Source organism: Oryctolagus cuniculus, chromosome 12, assembly GCF_964237555.1.
Source record: "Oryctolagus cuniculus chromosome 12, mOryCun1.1, whole genome shotgun sequence".
Classification (NCBI taxonomy): Eukaryota; Metazoa; Chordata; class Mammalia; order Lagomorpha; family Leporidae; genus Oryctolagus; species Oryctolagus cuniculus.
Genome location: NC_091443.1, coordinates 2,358,899 through 2,376,410, shown reverse-complemented (window position 1 = coordinate 2,376,410; position 17,512 = coordinate 2,358,899). Strand labels below are relative to the sequence as shown.

General features: G+C 61.0%; 1 protein-coding gene across 6 annotated transcripts in view; it reads right to left on the bottom strand.

Annotated features, from left to right (window-relative positions):
* The window catches only part of SV2B (synaptic vesicle glycoprotein 2B), a 125,185-nt gene that overhangs the window by 44,682 nt on the left and 62,991 nt on the right, over nucleotides 1-17,512 (bottom strand). For all 6 annotated transcript variants that reach the window (XM_070053307.1, XM_051835197.2, XM_051835196.2 and 3 more), the window contains one exon: nucleotides 5,328-6,087. In XM_070053307.1, coding sequence (XP_069909408.1) covers nucleotides 5,328-5,850 — 523 coding nt within the window. In that variant the 5' untranslated portion in view covers nucleotides 5,851-6,087. The remainder of the gene's footprint in view (nucleotides 1-5,327; nucleotides 6,088-17,512) is intronic.

Here is a 17,512-nt window from a genome sequence, read left to right as displayed (position 1 = left end):
CCTCAGGAAGCTGCCGTGTCGGCAAGAGCACCAGAGGCCCTCCCAGAGATCCTGGGGAGTCCCCTGCTGTGGCTGACCCGCCTGGCACGAGGCACCACGACACAGTCCCCTGCATCCCAGCCTCACCTTCCAGCTGCTCCAGGGTACCCCCAGCCCCCAGGCTCGGGAGCAGAGTAATCGGGGTGGGGTTGGGCTCTAACAGGTGCACATTTGCCCGTCTGAAGCGCAGCAGCAGGTGAACAGAGCACGCCCACTGCGACTGTGACAGGCCCCAGGAGAGCCCCGGAGAGGTGCCCAGAGAGTGGGCCTAACCCCACCATGGCACCCCGCTCCCGGCCGTTCCTGCTGGATTTCCACGGCCCAGACGTCACTTTGCAAACAAGAGGAGCGAGAACCGTGAGTCTGCGTTCCTGGCGCGGTGTGAAACGTGGAGCAAATGTGAAAAAGGACACGTCTGATCCCACAGACCACGAAAGCTGTGGCTGGCAAACACCTGTTCCTGCAAGGCCTCCCAGGAGAGCGCAAAGCCGCGGAGGGGAAGGGAAACTCCCTGAAGTCTTCAAAGCCCGACTGCCAAGAGAAGCCGAGCGAGAGAGGGGACAGGCCGTGCTGACACGCACGTGACACGTGGTGACGTGCACCTGACACACTGACACATGCCTGACACATACCTGATGCACTGACATATACCTGACACACACCTGACGTGCACCTGACACATTGACACACGCCTGACATATACCTGACGTGCACTGACACACGCCTGACACCCTGACGCACGCTGACGCATACCTGACTCAGTGATACACTCATGCACACCTGATGCACACTGACACATGACACTGACACACACCTGACACACTGATGCATGCTGACTCAGTGACACATGCCTGACGCTCACTGATGCATGACTGACACCCTGACACACACCTGATGCCCTGACACATGCCCTGACGTACACCTGATGCACACTGACGCACACCTGAGGGCACTGGGCTCGCTAGAGCAGCGCTGACTGCACACAGGCCCCGAGCCCCAGCGATTTCACTACGACTCCCAACAACCCTGGAGGTAAGAGCCAGACCCTCGGCTCTCGATTGACAGGCAGGCAGGTAGAGAGAGATGACACACAGACAGACGCGGACGACAGACGGTGCAGAGCTGAAGCACAGAACAGATGATACAGAGGGATGACAAACACAGCGTTCGATGACTGACAGATACGGAGGCTGACGGGCAGATGCTACACGGATGCAGACAGGTGGCAGGTACAGACAGAGGTGATGTAGACGGATGGTACGTGGCAGACGCAGATCCAGGCGGGTGGTGGACAGGGACAGAGACAGGAACGCATGGTGGTGCTCCCAGGCGTCGCTGCCTACTGAGCTCACGTCCTGTGCCGGAGCCGGGAGACAGGGCCGCCCCCCCCCCCCCAGGAGCTGACACTCTGAATTCAGAGCTGAAAGTAAGAACCAATGGCTCACAGGTAAGCGCCCTGCCCTGCCTCAGCTGGCACTCTCAGCGGGACAATTAGAGGACGAACTCTCTCGACAGCAGAGCAGCACGCCCGCCTCCGAGCTGCTATGGAAATTCAGCTCCCGGGCCGCCTGCTGAACCTCCCGCCTGACACCGCCGTGTCCCCGGGACAGCTGGCACAGGCGCCGAGCCCAGGACTCCCGGCTGGGGTGGACACCTCTGTCCGAAGCACAGACTGCCAGCATCTTCCCACTAAAGACGGCAAGAAAAACACTGATGAAACACAGCCCCGGGCACTGAGCCTTCCAGGAATCCCAAAGGCTTCGGGAGAACCTGGGACACCTGAAGGCGGGTGACAGCCCCCGGCCACAGGGGCTGGAGGGCTTGCGGGACTGCAGGAGAAGTCCCGCGTCCGTCTGTCAGATGCAGGCAGAGGGTCCCTGGGAGCTCCTCAGTTTGTCACCCACATCGAGTGCCCACCCAGCTGAAACAAACGAGGCTCTGGGACGCCAGCACACTGAAGTCATTTGACAGATGGCCGCGTCATCGTCCCGGGAAGCCCTGAACGTCCTCCCCTTAAAGTCTTGTCGTCGGGTTGATGTTTTTAAACACTGATACAGACGATGCATAAGTAGCGCCTGCAAGGAGATGGAAAGACATGCGGGCGCCTTCATCAACCACCTAACGTCGTGCGCGCCCAGAAGGAGGGCTTCAGATCAGCCCACGCGCGCAGACAGGAGACAGGAGAGCAGCTGCAGGCCAGGTCGCCTGCCCGGGGAAAGCGGGGACGCACAATGTCGCACTGCACCACCGTGCTGTGCTGTCCCCGTCTGGTGTTTCTGTGGACAGGACGCCACCCTGCCATTGCAACAAGACCCGGCCTGTGCTGGGACTTGGTCTGCCTCGTGTGCGACAGCGCAGGGTGGACGGCCCGGGGTGCTGTTCCCTCCTTGCCTTGCAGGGGCCGAGCAGGGCTGAGCCTGCGTGCTAACAGCTGCCCACCGTGGTCTCTTTCCCTCCCCCAGTGAGACTTCGGGGTGAGGGTCCCCTGAAACAGCTGGGAACAGGAAGGTCAGTGGAGGGGCACACAGCGTCACCCGCTTCTTTCGTCACCTGGCCGAGGGACACTTCTGCAATTGTCTGAACTGATTTGTTCCTATTCACGAAGGAAAGAGAGGGCAAGAACTGAGTATGGGGGTGCGGCGCTCTCTTACTGAATTCTCCTGGGGACCACCAACCAGGAGCCATGCCCACGGGCGTCCCCTCTACAGCGCTTCTCTTACAGCAGAGAGACAGGAGCAGGAGCGAGCGTACGGCCAGTGCTGGGGACGGGCAGCCTCTGCCCCACGCACAGCCCACAGCAGCCGACTTCCTTGAGGGAAATGGAAACGCGCAACGCCACCTGACAGAAGCCGCTCTGAGCCCAGGTGGCTCCTGCTCATCAAGCCATGGGTTAGTAACCACAGCCGCATCCGGCAGGCACGGTAACGGCCATCCTCGGCTCCTGTGACCTGCAGGAGCCATGGCTTAGTAACCACAATAACCATAACCAGGAGTCATGGTAACTGGGCCACCCCCGCACCTGTGACCTGCAGGCACTGGTTTAGCCAAGCTCGTTGAACTCACTCAGTCCCCACAAACCCCCGGGGTCAGATGTCATGGTCTTCTGTGCCACGCAGGTGAGAAAGCCAAGGCCCAGCCAAGTGCAGTAACTGCCGAAGCCGCCCTGCTGAGGACCGGCAGAGGAAGCCGGCACCGCATGGATCCAGTGGTTGCCTGGAGGCCCTGAGGCCTGGCTTTGCCCCCTGCCCAGCCTCCGTGGGTCCTCCCCTCCTCCCTCCACACATGGAAAACTGAGTCCCAGTTACAACTCACCCCAGCCCCTAGCCCATGACGGACACCACCTGCTGCCCCACCGCGCGCTGCACCACGCTCACTTTCCGTGGGAAGCCGTCTGTGTTCTGAGACGTCTCGGGTACCCGGTGACATGGGCAGAGGCCTGAGCCACGGTGGGACCTCTTTCCACAGACCACGCGGGATAGGGAGGCAGGGCAGCATAGCGGGACGCCCACAGGCTGGAGCCACAGCCTGCCTGGCACTGTGTGGGGTGCCCCAGCTTGAACTGTGCGGATCCATTTCCCCGTGGGCCTGACCCCATGTTGCTCCCAGATCCGGCCTCCGAGACCTCAGGTGGCCCACGGCCCTCCTCACACAGACTGCTGCCTGGGACGCTGCGTCCCACCTGCACTGGGAGTCTGTGTCCGTGCAGGTAGTCTGCACACCCCCTGCCCCGCCCCCCCCCCCCCCCGCGGGCTCCCGGGCAGATGCTGCAGGCAGAACAGCACAGCGGTGGGCTCTTGGCACAACTCACGGCATTCGCCGGGGGCTGGCAGGGGTGCAGTCATTACCGGCCGGGCAGGTGTGCACTCACGGCCGCCCGCAGCTCGTGGGGACACCACAAACAAACGCACGCCTAGGGAACACCCAGACCCGGGGCAGGTGCCTTGCTGTTTTCTTGGGGATTTGTGTTTGGTTAAAACCTGTCTGAAATCTAGTGTTTGTTTAAATAGATATTCAAAGTGAAAAGCAGCCGGCAGAATTTTTCACCACATATATTTTAAACTTTACGAAAACGCAGCTGGTGCTTGGGAACTCGGAGCCACACCCTTGCTTCCCAAGCGGTTCTGTCGCGTACGCTCCACTGACTCTGGCTCCATAAAGGGCGTACGGACGCGGTTCTGATGTTCCCAACAGCCCCTTGGTCAGCACGAGTCTGACAATGTCTAACTCTCTCTGCAGGCGTTTTCTTTATTTTACATCCCAGCGACGCTGCATCAGGGTCACCATGCTGACTCACAGGAACACAGGCACGGCCAGGGCTTCCACCGTCTGCGGCTGCTCGCGTGCCGCAGCAGCAGAGGTGAGCGGCCCTGGGAGAGGCCGTGGGGCCTGCGGCCTCTGCTCTGGGCCTCTGAGGAGGTGTTTGCCAGTCCCTGCTCTGAAGCCAGTAATGGGCCCGGAACTCCCCGAGGAGCCCCCAGGGTCTCACAGTGACTGCACAGCCCCCTGCTGTCCGCTGCATGTCGATCTGAGAGGCCGGGCTCTCCTGTCCCCAGGTTCTGGGGCACAGACAAGAACAGACACCAAGGAACCCACAGACAAGAACAGACACCGAGGAACCCACAGATTCTGACCCTGGAGCCCCTTGAGGAGCCCCCGACCCAGAGCGAGCGCTCAACACCTGCGTGCTTGCTGACCAACCCACTGCAAGGTCTCTGCACTTGCAGAGTGGGCAGGTTTCAGGAGCCCTCGTGACCGGGACGAGCCGTGCCCCGCCCCCGTGGTGCACCTGCTGCACACCGCGCCACCCCCTCACTCATCTCGCCCCTGACGCCAGGCTCTGAGTGCTGCTCCTCTCTCCGCCCGTGCTTCCCAGCGTGGGTCCCCACAGCCGGCACGAGCTCCCGTGTCACTCATGCCCCCGGCTCAGGGTCCCTCGGCCACTAACACTGACCCGAGGAACCAGGGCAGAGGCTGCTGGGCTCTGGCAAGGTGCATAAAGGAAGGCCCGCCACTCCCCAGTGTGGCTGTCCTCTGGAAGCCAAGGTGGTTTAACGAGAAACTACGAGCAGACAGGAGTATTGAGATGTGACCTGAGACTGAAGGCAGGGACCCAGGCTTCGTGACTTCAGAACCTGGGCCGGTCGATTTCCCGAGACAGAAACACTTAGCAGGAAATGCAAGGTGCCCAGCAGTGGCAGGTGCCACGCATCTCTACCTCCCCTCCCCTCTCCGTGTCAGTGACCACGGCCACGCCACCCAGAGCATGATCGCCGGAAGCTTCCACTTACCCAGCATGCCCTTCTTCGCGCTGGACAGACACATGTCCTTCTCTGCGCTGGGCAGGGCAAAGCTCACCACAAACACCTCCACCCCGTCGGCCATGAGGGCCAAGCCCAAGACGAAAAAGAGAGTCCACTGGAAGCGCCCGTGGCCGCACTCGTCAATGATGGTCTCGTACTGGTGGGCCAGCTGCTCCTCGTCTTCCATCCTCTCGGCCAGCAGGTCCGCCCGGCCCCGGAGGCTGTCCCCCCTGGCGGGCGCCATCTTGGCCTGCTTGGCCTTGGCGTCGTCCGGGTGGGGGATGCCCTGGTACTCGCCCTCGTAGATCTCGTCGTCCTCATCATGGCCCTCGGTGACGTCACTCTGCGCGTCTTCTTCCGGGTTCGATTCGTTGCCACGGTAGTAGCCCTCGTAGCCGTCCTGGTAACTGGAGCCCTCCATGCCTTGGTTCCAGGACTGCCTGGCCGCCTCGCCAGCTACGTCCCTCGCTCCGTGGTAGAGGTTCGGGCTGTTTCGGTACCTATCATCCATGGCGGGCTTGAAGCGTGGAGTACACGCATGCGACTTCTGGGGTGACCGTCACTCCGGCTCGCTCCCTGTCGTCTGCCACCTCAAGCAGGTCCAGGCAGACAACCCACGTGGCCTTGGGCGCCCGAGGCTGCAGGAAGTCTGGTCGGGAGCCCCCGGCGGCCCGGAGGCTGCTCAGAAACGGGCCGGCTGCTTTCCCTGACGAGCGGCCAGGTGCGCTCTGCTGCTGAAGACCCTGCCCTGAGCAGAGAGAGGAGAAAGAGAAGAAGTCTCAGGAGGCTGCATGCCGGCACGCACCCCCAATGACACCCACAGTGCGCACGAGGGAGATCACAGCTGCCAGACCCTGTACTCGGGGAGGGGGCTGAGGGCCCAGTCAGCGGGCGTGGATCTGTCTCAGTTCTGCCCCACGCACGCCTCTTTCTGGGCCTCAGTTTCCCCATCTGCAAAACGAGCGCAGCGGCAGTACTGAACTCGCTGGGTCCCGCACAAAGTGCTCGGAGCCGGGCGTGGCTTGCGGGGCAAACACTTCTCCAGCCTCGCCATCACCGTGACTGTTACCAGTGCTGTCCAGAGCCAAGGCCCTGCGCTTGTCCCAGTCCAAGCCCCGAGTCCTGCGCTGACCCCCAAGCCCCGTGGACTGAGGCCCCGCCCTGACTGCCTCCCGGAACCTCAGGAACCTCAGGTCTCACGAAGTTGGGGGCCTCCACCCAACGACGCCGGCCGTGGACCCCACAGGTGAGCGAGCCACAGCCTTGCCCCCAGCTCTCGCAACAGGAGAAGAAACCAGGAAAACATCTGCACCTTCGTCTTACAGATGAGAGGGGCTCAGGGGGGCTTAGCAGGGTGACCACGGTTCGGGAGCTGGACCACGTCAGCCGCTCCTTCCAGGCCCCGTGCTCCCCGAATGCTGTGCAGAGGTCACGTGGGAACAACAGAAACACGCAGGGGCGGGTAGCTGAGCCACAGAGCCCTCCCACAGCCCCACCTGCACCTGCTGCCCCAGGGGCCACACACGCTCACCTGCCAGCAAACACAGCCTGCAGCCGCCCCCAGCCGCCCCCAGCACCTGAACACCACTACCCTCCCCACGTCCAGCACGCTGGTCCTCGCCTTGGCTGCGGGACCCCTCCCCTCTGCACACGGCCGTCCCTGGGCCCGCGGCCACACACCTGCGCCTGACTGCACCTCACTCTCAGCCCTGCACGGACTCCAGCAACGCGAGGTGCTTCCCTGTGGGAGGAGACAGCAGCCGCTCTCAAACACGGGGTGGGCCACAACCACGGGGGGTCGGGGGGCTTCCTGGAGACGCAAATCCCAGACACTGAGCCTGCAGAGTGGGAGGGGCCTGGGAACGCAGCACAGGGAGGGGTCCAGGGGCTGGCACACTGGGAAACAGCTGCAGGAGGGGCCAGTGCTGTGGTGCAGCGGGTAAAGCTGCCGCCTGTGATGCCAGCATCCCACGTGAGCACCGGTTCAAGTCCCAGCGGCTCCACTTACGACGTAGCTCCCTGCTAATGCACCCGGAAAAGCAGTGGAAGATGGCCCAAGTGTCTGGGCCCCTGCACCCCTGTGGGAGACCCGGATGGAGTTCCAGGCTCCTGGCTTCGACCTGGCCCAGCCTGGTTGTTGTGGCCATCTGGGAAGTGAACCAGCAGATGGAAGATCTCTCTCTCTCTCTCTCTCTCTCTCTCTCTAACTCTGCCTTTCTAATAATTTTTTTTTTTGGCAGGCAGAGTGGACAGTGAGAGAGAGAGACAGAGAGAAAGGTCTTCCTCTGCCGTTGGTTCACCCTCCATAAATCCTTATAAATAAAGAGCCTTAGGGGCCAGCAACAGATTCTTACCAAGGACGACGCCCAGTCCACGTTTCCAGATCTTTCCACGTCCTCAGTAAGTGCACACAGGAGACGGACCTTCTAAATGTGTTTACTGCGTCCACCCAGGGGCCGGGAGGACCAGAAGTCCTGTGTAAACAGCACGAGAGCTGCAGGGGGCCGAGAGGGGAACGCCACATGCCCAGTCTGCCGTCCCCATGCCAGGGCCCCAGGGCCTCCCCAGCTCGCACGAGGGACTGGCGACTCCCAGAGCACCTGGGCCCAGGCTCCCGGCTGGCTTTGCAGCGAGCAGCAGATGAATTCCACCAAGGAGCCACCTTGGGGTGGGGGGCATTGACCCAACATGGCTGCGACCTCGTGAGAACAGGGAATTCGGACACAGGACCGACGTGCACAGAGGGAGACAGCGTGAAGATGCCCGCGGGCCCCTCTACAAACCAGGGAAGGCCTGAGGCCTGAGGCCACGGGCAGACCTGTCATGGAGCCCGCGCTGGCCCAGGACGGCCCAGCCCACTGGCTCCTGTAGGTCGGACTGGCCACCTCCACAACTGAGCAGACTCCAGTGAGGGCCACCCAGTGTGCAGGCCCTGCAAAAGCCCCGGGGAACCGACACACACAGGCTCACCTGAGCTGATGGCCTGAACAGCAGGAACGAGACCACCACAGAGCACGGGCCGGCCGAGCCCAGGTGAGCATTCCACGCCCACCCCTCCCTCACACATGGAGCCGGCGCCAAAACGGGGCTTCCGTCTGTGTCACTGAGCCAGAGCTGAGGGCTGAGGTGAAGGATGTGCCAGCGCGGGCTCAGAGTCAGGACTGGGCGTGGCCGGCTTGCTGCTCTAGCCCAGTGCTGGGTGCTGCAGAGTGGGAGCAGCTGAGACCCAGGGGAGGAGTCGGGGCGCCGAGCTGGCGGCACAGGCCGGGCTGGCACGGGCCCTGACCCCAGGCTGGGGCTTGTCCACCGTCCTCAGGAACGGTGTCCGGGAACTCAGAACTTCAGGCCCAGCTGACCCGACCCCCAGGAGGCTGCCCCCATGAGAAAGTCACACTGCAACAGTACAGCGCGGCCCGCGGCAAGAAACGACCACCTTCACCGTGACTGATTCGGCTGTCGCTTGTCCTGGCCGTGCGGCCTGGTGCAGGCTGAGGGCTAAGCGCATCACCTACTCTCTCTGGTAACTCGCACGGCAACCTGGTGAGGCCCGACTGCTATCCCGCCCAGGGTTCAGAGGACAAGGCTGAGGCTGACGGAGGCAGAGGCGGCCCGGTTCTCAGGCTGCAGGCTCTCCAGGGCACTCTGAGGACAGAGCGTCCCCAGGACCTGCTGAGTCAGCGTCCCACAGGGAGGGGCCGCACGTGGGCAGGAGAGGGCTCCCGGGAGAAGGCAGCAATGGCAGGAGGGCACTGCAGGCCAGAGAACAGGGACAGCCTCTGCTGTGTGTGCAGCCGGTCTGAGAGAGAGGCGTCGCGGGCCTCGCACGGGCTGGAGGCCCTGCTCAGGACGGGGACTGCCTGTGAGCAGGGAGAGCCTGGCAACTGCTCAAGTGCACCAGCAGCCACGCGTGCAAGGGAGGAGCCGAGAAGAGCCCCCACAACCCCCAGGGGATGTGCGTCCCGGCTTCTGTGAGGAAACCTAGAGACAGGGAATCCAGGGAGAGGCCTGCATGTGTGCATGTGTGGGTGTGCACATGTGTGTGTTCACAAACGTGTAAGGGGTGTGTATACATGTGTGCATGTGCGGGTGTGCACGTGTGTGTTCACAAACGTGTAAGGGGTGTGTATACATGTGTGCATGTGTGGGCATGTACACGTGCAAGGACAAACGTGAATGTGTGGGCATGTGCAGGTGCGTGTGTGGGTATGTATACATGTGTGCATGTATGGGTGTGCACATGTGTGTTCACAAATGTGGGGGGTATGTATACATGTGTGCATGTACGGGTGTGCACATGTGTTTGCATGCACAAATGTGTGAGTGTGTGGGTGTGTGCACGTGTGCAGGTTCGTGTGTGAGTGTGCACACCTGCGTGCGAAGAGTACAGAGGTGAGGTGTGGCCATGGGCCTGGAAGGAAGGACACGGGGACCCCAGGAGGGCAGGGGCACCTCTCCTACCAGGTGTGAGGGGAGGACTCCCCGAGGCCATCTCGGCTGCGAGCCCTCCCCGCAGCCTGCACTGGCCGGTGACTCAGACGAGCAATCCCGTCTGCAGGCTGAGCTGCCTCTCACTGTGGTGGGGACACGCGACAGAGACCTGCTGTCAGGGCTCCCGTGCTCAGTCCTGACTACCCCGGCTGAGCGCCTGGGGGCAGCTACCAAGCACTCTGCCCTTGGCGTCCTCAGCTGTGTCCCAGCCGCACTGTGGTCTCACCAAGCGCACGCCTGAAGAGGGCGTGGTGCAGTGCCTGGCAAGACATGAGCCATGTGAATCTGAGCTGATTACCCCTGTCGTCTGACAGTGCTGAGTCGTCTCACTGAGTGCTGAGTCATCTCACTGAGCACTGACTCATCTGAGTACTGAGTCCTCTCACTGAGTACTGACTCATCTGAGTACTGAGTCATCTCACTGAGTGCTGAGTCATCTCACTGAGCACTGACTCATCTCAGTACTGAGTCTCTCACTGAGTACTGACTCATCTGAGTACTGAGTCCTCTCACTGAGTGCTGAGTCATCTGAGTACTGAGTCCTCTCACTGAGTAGTTGTCTCACTGAGTGCTGAGTCATCTCACTGAGTGCTGATTCATCTCACTGAGTGCTGAGTCTTCTCACTGAGTACTGTTGTCTCACTGAGTGCTGAGTCCTCTCAGTGCTGAGTCATCTCACTGAGTGCTGAGCCATCTCACTGAATGCTGAGTCGTCTCACTGAGTACTGACTCATCTGAGTACTGAGTCCTCTCACTGAGTAGTTGTCTCACTGAGTGCTGAGTCCTCTCAGTGCTGAGTCATCTCACTGAGTGCTGATTCGTCTCACTGAGTGCTGAGTCTTCTCACTGAGTACTGTTGTCTCACTGAGTGCTGAGTCCTCTCAGTGCTGAGTCATCTCACTGAGTGCTGAGCCATCTCACTGAGTGCTGAGTCGTCTCACTGAGTACTGTTGTCTCACTGAGTGCTGAGTCCTCTCAGTGCTGAGTCATCTCACTGAGTACTGAGTCCTCTCACTGAGTGCTGAGTCATCTCACTGAGTACTGAGTCCTCTCACTGAGTACTGTTGTCTGAGTGCTGAGTCCTCTCAGTGCTGAGTCATCTCACTGAGTGCTGAGTCATCTCACTGAGCACTGACTCATCTCAGTACTGAGTCCTCTCACTGAGTACTGACTCATCTGAGTACTGAGTCATCTCACTGAGTGCTAAGTCATCTGAGTACTGAGTCCTCTCACTGAGTACTGTTGTCTCACTGAGTGCTGAGTCCTCTCAGTGCTGAGTCATCTCACTGAGCACTGACTCATCTCAGTACTGAATCCTCTCACTGAGTACTGACTCATCTGAGTACTGAGTCCTCTCACTGAGTACTATTGTCTCACTCAGTGCTGAGTCCTCTCAGTGCTGAGTCGTCTCGCTGAGTGCTGAGTCGTCTCGCTCAGCACTGACAGGTAAAGCAGCCAGAGCCCAGCCTTGCTGCCCCTGAGATCTGGGGCCCACCTGGGCTGTGCTGAGGAACCAAGTAAGAGAAAAGCAAACTGACACTGGATACTCATGAACACAAGTGCCCTGCGGAAGTGTCCCAGTGTGGGTCTCACGTGTCCTCCTTAGATGCACACAACCTATTTACCTCTGCACCCAGGGTACTTGGATCAAACTCACTGTGCAGGGAACCCCTGTGCCCGATTAAACGTCACCGAGAACACAGTGAACAGTAGTTGATAATGAAACCCTGCCAATGCTTCCCCAGTGCACGATGCAGAACACCAGGACTTTAATACGCTCACTTCAGAGAAACAAACAGGGGCCCACGCTGTGGCACACTGGGCTAAGCCTCCGCTTGGGGCAGCAGCATCCCATACGGGCGCCGGTTCGAGTCCCGACTGCTCCACTTCCCATCCAGCCGTCCCACTTCCGATCCAGCTCTCTGCTGTGGCCTGGGAAAGCGGTAGAAGATGGCCCAAGTCTTTGGGCCCCTGCACCCACATGGGAGACCCGAAGGAAGCTCCTGGCTCCTGGCTCCAGATCGGCCCAGTTCCAAATGCAGCTATTTTGGAAAGTGAACCAGTAGATGGAAGACCTCTCTCTGTTTCTCCCTCCCTCTGTAACTCTGTCTCTCAAATAAATAAATCTAAGGGAGACAGAGAGGGAGAGAACCCCAGGGGTAGTAAGTGTGGGAGACAGCACATTCCCGTGGTGCTCGCGGTGCATACGGTGTGTGCAAGGCCATGCAAAGCCCTGAGCGAGAGGCTGCTTCCTGCCACTGTGAGACATCACACAGAGGCTACAGCAGCCGTGACCAACCCACACACAACAGCAACTGTCGGCCAGCGTGCCATGAACGGGGACCCTCAGACACGGCTGTTGGGAGACCGACTGCAGGTTCCTAAAACATTAAACACACACTAACCAATCACCCACAATTCCACCCTTGGGATCCACCCAAGAGAAAGAAAGGCAGACGCTCACGCAAGAATCCGCACACGCGTGTCGGCAGAAACACTGTGCACAGACGCCCACCTGCCCGCGTGGACTGACCGCGTCAGTACAGCGGAACGCAAGTGCAGAGGGGGACAGCTGCCGAGACGCGCGGCACCTGGGCAGACACGAGGCAGGTACAGCAGAGCACAGAGCGCGGGACCCGTTCATACGAGACGCCAGGCAGGCAAGGCCTAGGACAGAGGCAGAGGAGTGGTGCCTGGGGTCCTGGGTGGCGTGGGTGCAGCGCAGGGACTCTGGGAAGAGAAGGCTTCCAGGGCGTTCTGAGTGCTCCTGGGTGCTGCATCTGAAGTGTAGACTCTACTGAGACCCACTTCACACCTAGAGTGTAAGCACTGCTGAGTACTGACTGCTCAGTCATCGTCCTGCCACTGATGCCACCTCACTGTCACAATATCACCGTCCTCACCGTCACTGCTGTCACCATCCCATCACTGCTGAGTCACTGCTCCATCACTGCTGAGTCACCATCCTATCATTGCTGAGTCACTGCTGAGTCACCGTCCTGTCACTACTGATGTCACCTCACTGTCATGGTATCACTGTCACCGTCACTGCTGAGTCACCACCCTCACCATCACTGCTGTCACCATCCCATCACTGCTGAGTCACCATCCTATCATTGCTGAGTCACTGTCCTGTCACTACTGATGTCACCTCACTGTCACGGTGTCACTGTCACCGTCACTGCTGAGTCACCACCCTCACCATCACTGCTGTCACCATCCCATCACTGCTGTCACCATCCCATCACTGCTGAGCCACTGCTCCGTCACTGCTGAGTTGCTGCTGTCACTGCTGAGTCACCACCCTCACCATCACTGCTGTCACCATCCCATCACTGCTGAGTCACCATCCTATCATTGCTGAGTCACTGTCCTGTCACTACTGATGTCACCTCACTGTCATGGTATCACTGTCACCGTCACTGCTGAGTCACCATCCTCACCATCACTGCTGTCACCATCCCATCACTGCTGAGTCACCATCCTCACCATCACTGCTAAGTCACAGCTCTGACACTGCTGAGTCACCTTCCTGTCACTGCTGAGTCACTGCTCTGTCACTGCTGAGTCACCATCCTATCATTGCTGAGTCACTGCTCTGTCACTGCTGAGTCACCATCCCATCACTAAGTCACTGCTCTGTCTCTGCTGAGTCACTGCTCTATCTCTGCTGAGTCACCATCCCACCACTGCTGAGTCACTGCTCTGTCACTGCTGAGTCGCTGCTGTCACTGCTGAGTCACCTTCCTGTCACTGCTGAGTCACTGCTCTGTCACTACTAAGTCACCATCCTCACCATCACTGCTGTCACCATCCCATCACTGCTGAGTCACCATCCTCACCATCACTGCTGTCACCATCCCATCACTGCTGAGTCACCATCCTCACCATCACTGCTAAGTCACAGCTCTGACACTGCTGAGTCACCTTCCTGTCACTGCTGAGTCACCATCCCATCACTGCTGAGTCACTGCTGTCGCTGCTGACAATGGCTCTGGTTTATTAGTGGAGACGTGAGGCAATTCACGTCATTGTACTGACAGTGCCCACAAAATTAAGCGAGTTCACAGCCACGGGAGACGACCATTACGATGCTCACCCACTCGCCCTCCGCGCCTCCGTGTCCGGAACCCGGATTCGTGTCTCTCAGTGTGGAGTTAAAGCCCTGGGGAAGCTCACTGGGGGCTGTTCCACGCGGCTCGTGGGCTCCACTCCAAACCCGCTGAACAGAAGGCGACAGAATCCACCTTCCCAGCAGGCTCCTTGGGCACGTCTCGGGCTCGCTCTAGTCAAGAATCTCTGGCCAAGGCTTCTTGCCCCAGACGGCAGCCGATGGTTCCCTGGTGCCTCCGGGGAAAGCCAGCTGCCAGAGCCCGGGAACCCTGACAGTCCCTGCCACTGAGCCAGGACTTGGCGGCCTGAGGGCTGCTCTGGGGGCAGCGGGAACGAGAGGGACACTGGGGACAGCCGGGGACTCGGCAGCCAGGCATCAACAGTGGCCCCCAGAATCACGATGGGAGCCCGACAAGGACTGGCGACGGCGGCTCCCAGCCCCACCTGGATTTGATTCCTCTGAGGAGGAAGTTGGAGGCCTGCTAGAGTGAGTGCTGTAAGCGGTTAGTGTGCCGACGTGGGTTCCGGCCGCACCTGTTTGCAGACCTCAGCTCCGGCACCACGCAGGCACTGAGCCTCCAGCTTCGGTTGCTTCAGCAGGGGGAGGGGGAGGGGACACGGGTTCCCACTCCTTGGGTTACTGTAAAGTTAAACGAGCTAATGTCCTCACAAAGCCACAGATGATGCCTGTCACCAAGAAGGGGCTCGGGGAGAGTCACTGCCCTTCCAGCCTCACTCACGCAGCCACGCCTTCCCGCGCGCCCGTCTCCTACAGCAGTGCACAGCCAGCCGCGAGGTCGGCCTCGCCCCGGAGCAGCAGATCTCGGGAAGCCCTCTGCACTGCAGCCGCTGCTCTGGCAGCCCTGCCCCAAGCCCCGCCCCCTTCTCCACCGGTCCCCATCCTGCCTGCTGCCTCCCTGGAGACCCCGATGGAGCCCACAGCCTGGGAGTCGCCCCGGGGTTCTGGCCCCAGACGATGGGGACCCACGGCGCTTGTTCCCCGCAGTGGAAGACGTCCCTGCACGGAGCCTGACACAACTTCAGGAGGGGGTCGGCAGTGGCTCCCGCAGAGAAAAGCGACCACGCCCCCAGTGTTCTTCCAGTCCCTCTGACTGCCCCAAGTCTCCCTGGGGGCCGCTCGGCTCCACGCGTCCTGGCTGACCTGCAAGGGTGGCTCGCGCCTTCACAGCTCCTCAATCTCACCGCCACGCTGCTTTCCCCGTGCCGGTTCTGCAGCCACCTGTGTGTGCAGGAGGGACCCGGTTTCTTTCCTAAATAAATGCATCTGATTAATAAGAGTGTTGGATTTTTTTTAGTAAGTAAGTAAATAAAAAGACCACAGGAAGTGGTGGTTGACCTTTGCCAGGCACACGGTAAAAATCTGGCCTCTGGCTGTTTGGCCAGCGCCACCCCGGCAGGAAGTGCACCTTCCAGGTAGCCGCAAGAGCACCTGCGAGCCGAGCACGTCACGTGTTCATGCCTTGCTGGGCAGCACCAGGAGGTGGACACCGCTACCCTTCTCTTCCATGGAGGAGACAGCCAAGGCTCAGAGAGCTTTAGCCGCTTGGCAAGGTCACACAGCTGGTCAAGGTCACACAGGAAGTAAGTTCCCAAGCAGAGTTCACAGCCTCCTCCATCCCCGGCTCCCCCATACTGTGTCTGCAGCTCCCACTGCCACGAGGGTCCCCCCAGAAACAAGGCCATCTGGAGGGGAACCACAGGTGCAGGGGAGCACTGGCCACCACAGCAGGGAGCTCAGGGCCCTCAGCCCGGGACCTCGGCTCCCTCTCTCCTCTGGCAGGACACTACCTGGCCACGAAGGACGCCCAGCAGACAGCACGGGCTGTAAGGGACCCCTGGACACCCCAGGCACACCTGCGTCCCACACGGCCTCTAAGGTGGACAGAGCGTTACCCGACCCCAGCAAGCTTGCGAGCTGTCAGGCTGCAGAGTGAAGGGACTCGCAGGGCAGAGACCAGCAGGGCAGGGAGGGACCTGGGTGGGGGGGAGCGACAGACACGGGTCCCGGGGAAGGTGGGGCCAGGCTGGTCTTCTTGAGTGACACGGAGGTCAGTTAAGGGACTCCACGATGCTGGAGTGGCCGACCAGGACAGCACGCTGCCCGGGTGGCGTCGCTCCTGGGTTTGCTTTCTGAGAAGCAAAGCGTCTTTGGAGAGAAAGGGAAGAGCTTCGGACGTGGGCTCTCTGCGGCTTCACCCGACCTGGAGGCGCAGAGCACGTGGCAGGACTGGCCCGAGCTGGCTGCACACCGGCCGCACTGCCGTGCACGTGGCACGAGGGGGCTGTCCTCACCTGCTGGGTGCCCGGGACGCCTGCTTTCATCGCAAAACGGCCGGCTCACAGGCAGCTCTCCTGGCTGAAGGCTTCGCTGAAAAGCAGCAGCCAGAGAGCTCCAACCCAGCCGGGAAGGAGCCTGCAGGCCGCCCCGGCCGGCACCAGCGCGCCTGCGCGAACCCAGCCCTGGCTCCCGCTCCTGCGCCGCAGGCTCTGCCTGCCGAGAGAAGCAAGGTCTGGACGCAGCCCCGCTCCCTCCACCTCTCACCCGGGCCTCCCCGAGGCCATCGGCCCTCCACCTGCCCCAGGAGCATCCAACCACCGTCCCTGCTCTGGCCCTGTCGTCCTTGCTGGACGGCACCCGCGCCAGCTCTGGCTTCCTCCGCTCCCTTCCTGGCAGCCCTCGCACCACAGGCTTAGAGGGCTCGCCGGTGCTGCGGCCATGCTGGGGACCCCGGGACTGGGCAAGCCCTGCTTCACGGAGCCGGGACGTGAGCACGAATCTTACTAAGTCTAGGAACACTGCGCTCCCCACCACCACCTTGCTTGGAACCTTCGGGTGTAAAAGGAGTCACCCAGAGGGGCTGCCCCGGTGGGGGCACCGGCTGAAAACCCGGCTCTTCCCACGGACCAGGGCCATGCAGGCTGAGGAGGGGGAGGAATCCTGGGAGCGGGCCCAGCCACAGTGAGCTGGGTGTGGGAGGAGGGGGCTCCAGGACCTCCCAGATCAGCCCAAGCACAGGTCCGAGTGCGGCTAAGGCCCCTGCCTCGCCTCCTACCTGCCCTGCTCCGATCTCGGCTCCTCTGCGTTTTTCCCTGAGACTGACGCTCCCTGCTACATCCCACCATGCACTCACCAGCCCTGGGGAGCCCTGTCCCTGGGTGGCCGGGTGAGCACCTGTGGGCTCGGGCCTGTCCACCCGCTCCTGCTTGGGCGGGGCTCCGGGCCCCTGCAGCCGGCAGTTCTCCTGGCCTTGAGAATCCTCATTCATGGGAGGGAAGCCACTGGAAGAGGCCTCATGGCCTTCCCCCAGTCTCACACATTTCCCTGAAACAATCACTCACTCGCCCGTCCCCACCCGACGGCCCTCCCTGCCCGACACCCCACTCTCCAGGGCCCGGCTTCTCTGTAATGAAGCCCCCTTCTCGCCATCCCCGGCCCTAATTCAGCTGTGGCAGTGGGCAACGGTGGTGACTGGGAAGCAAACACCTAGCTCCGCGCCCAGGAGGGCAGAGATGCTCGGGGAGCACCCAGTGCATGTCGGGAGCCTCCCTGT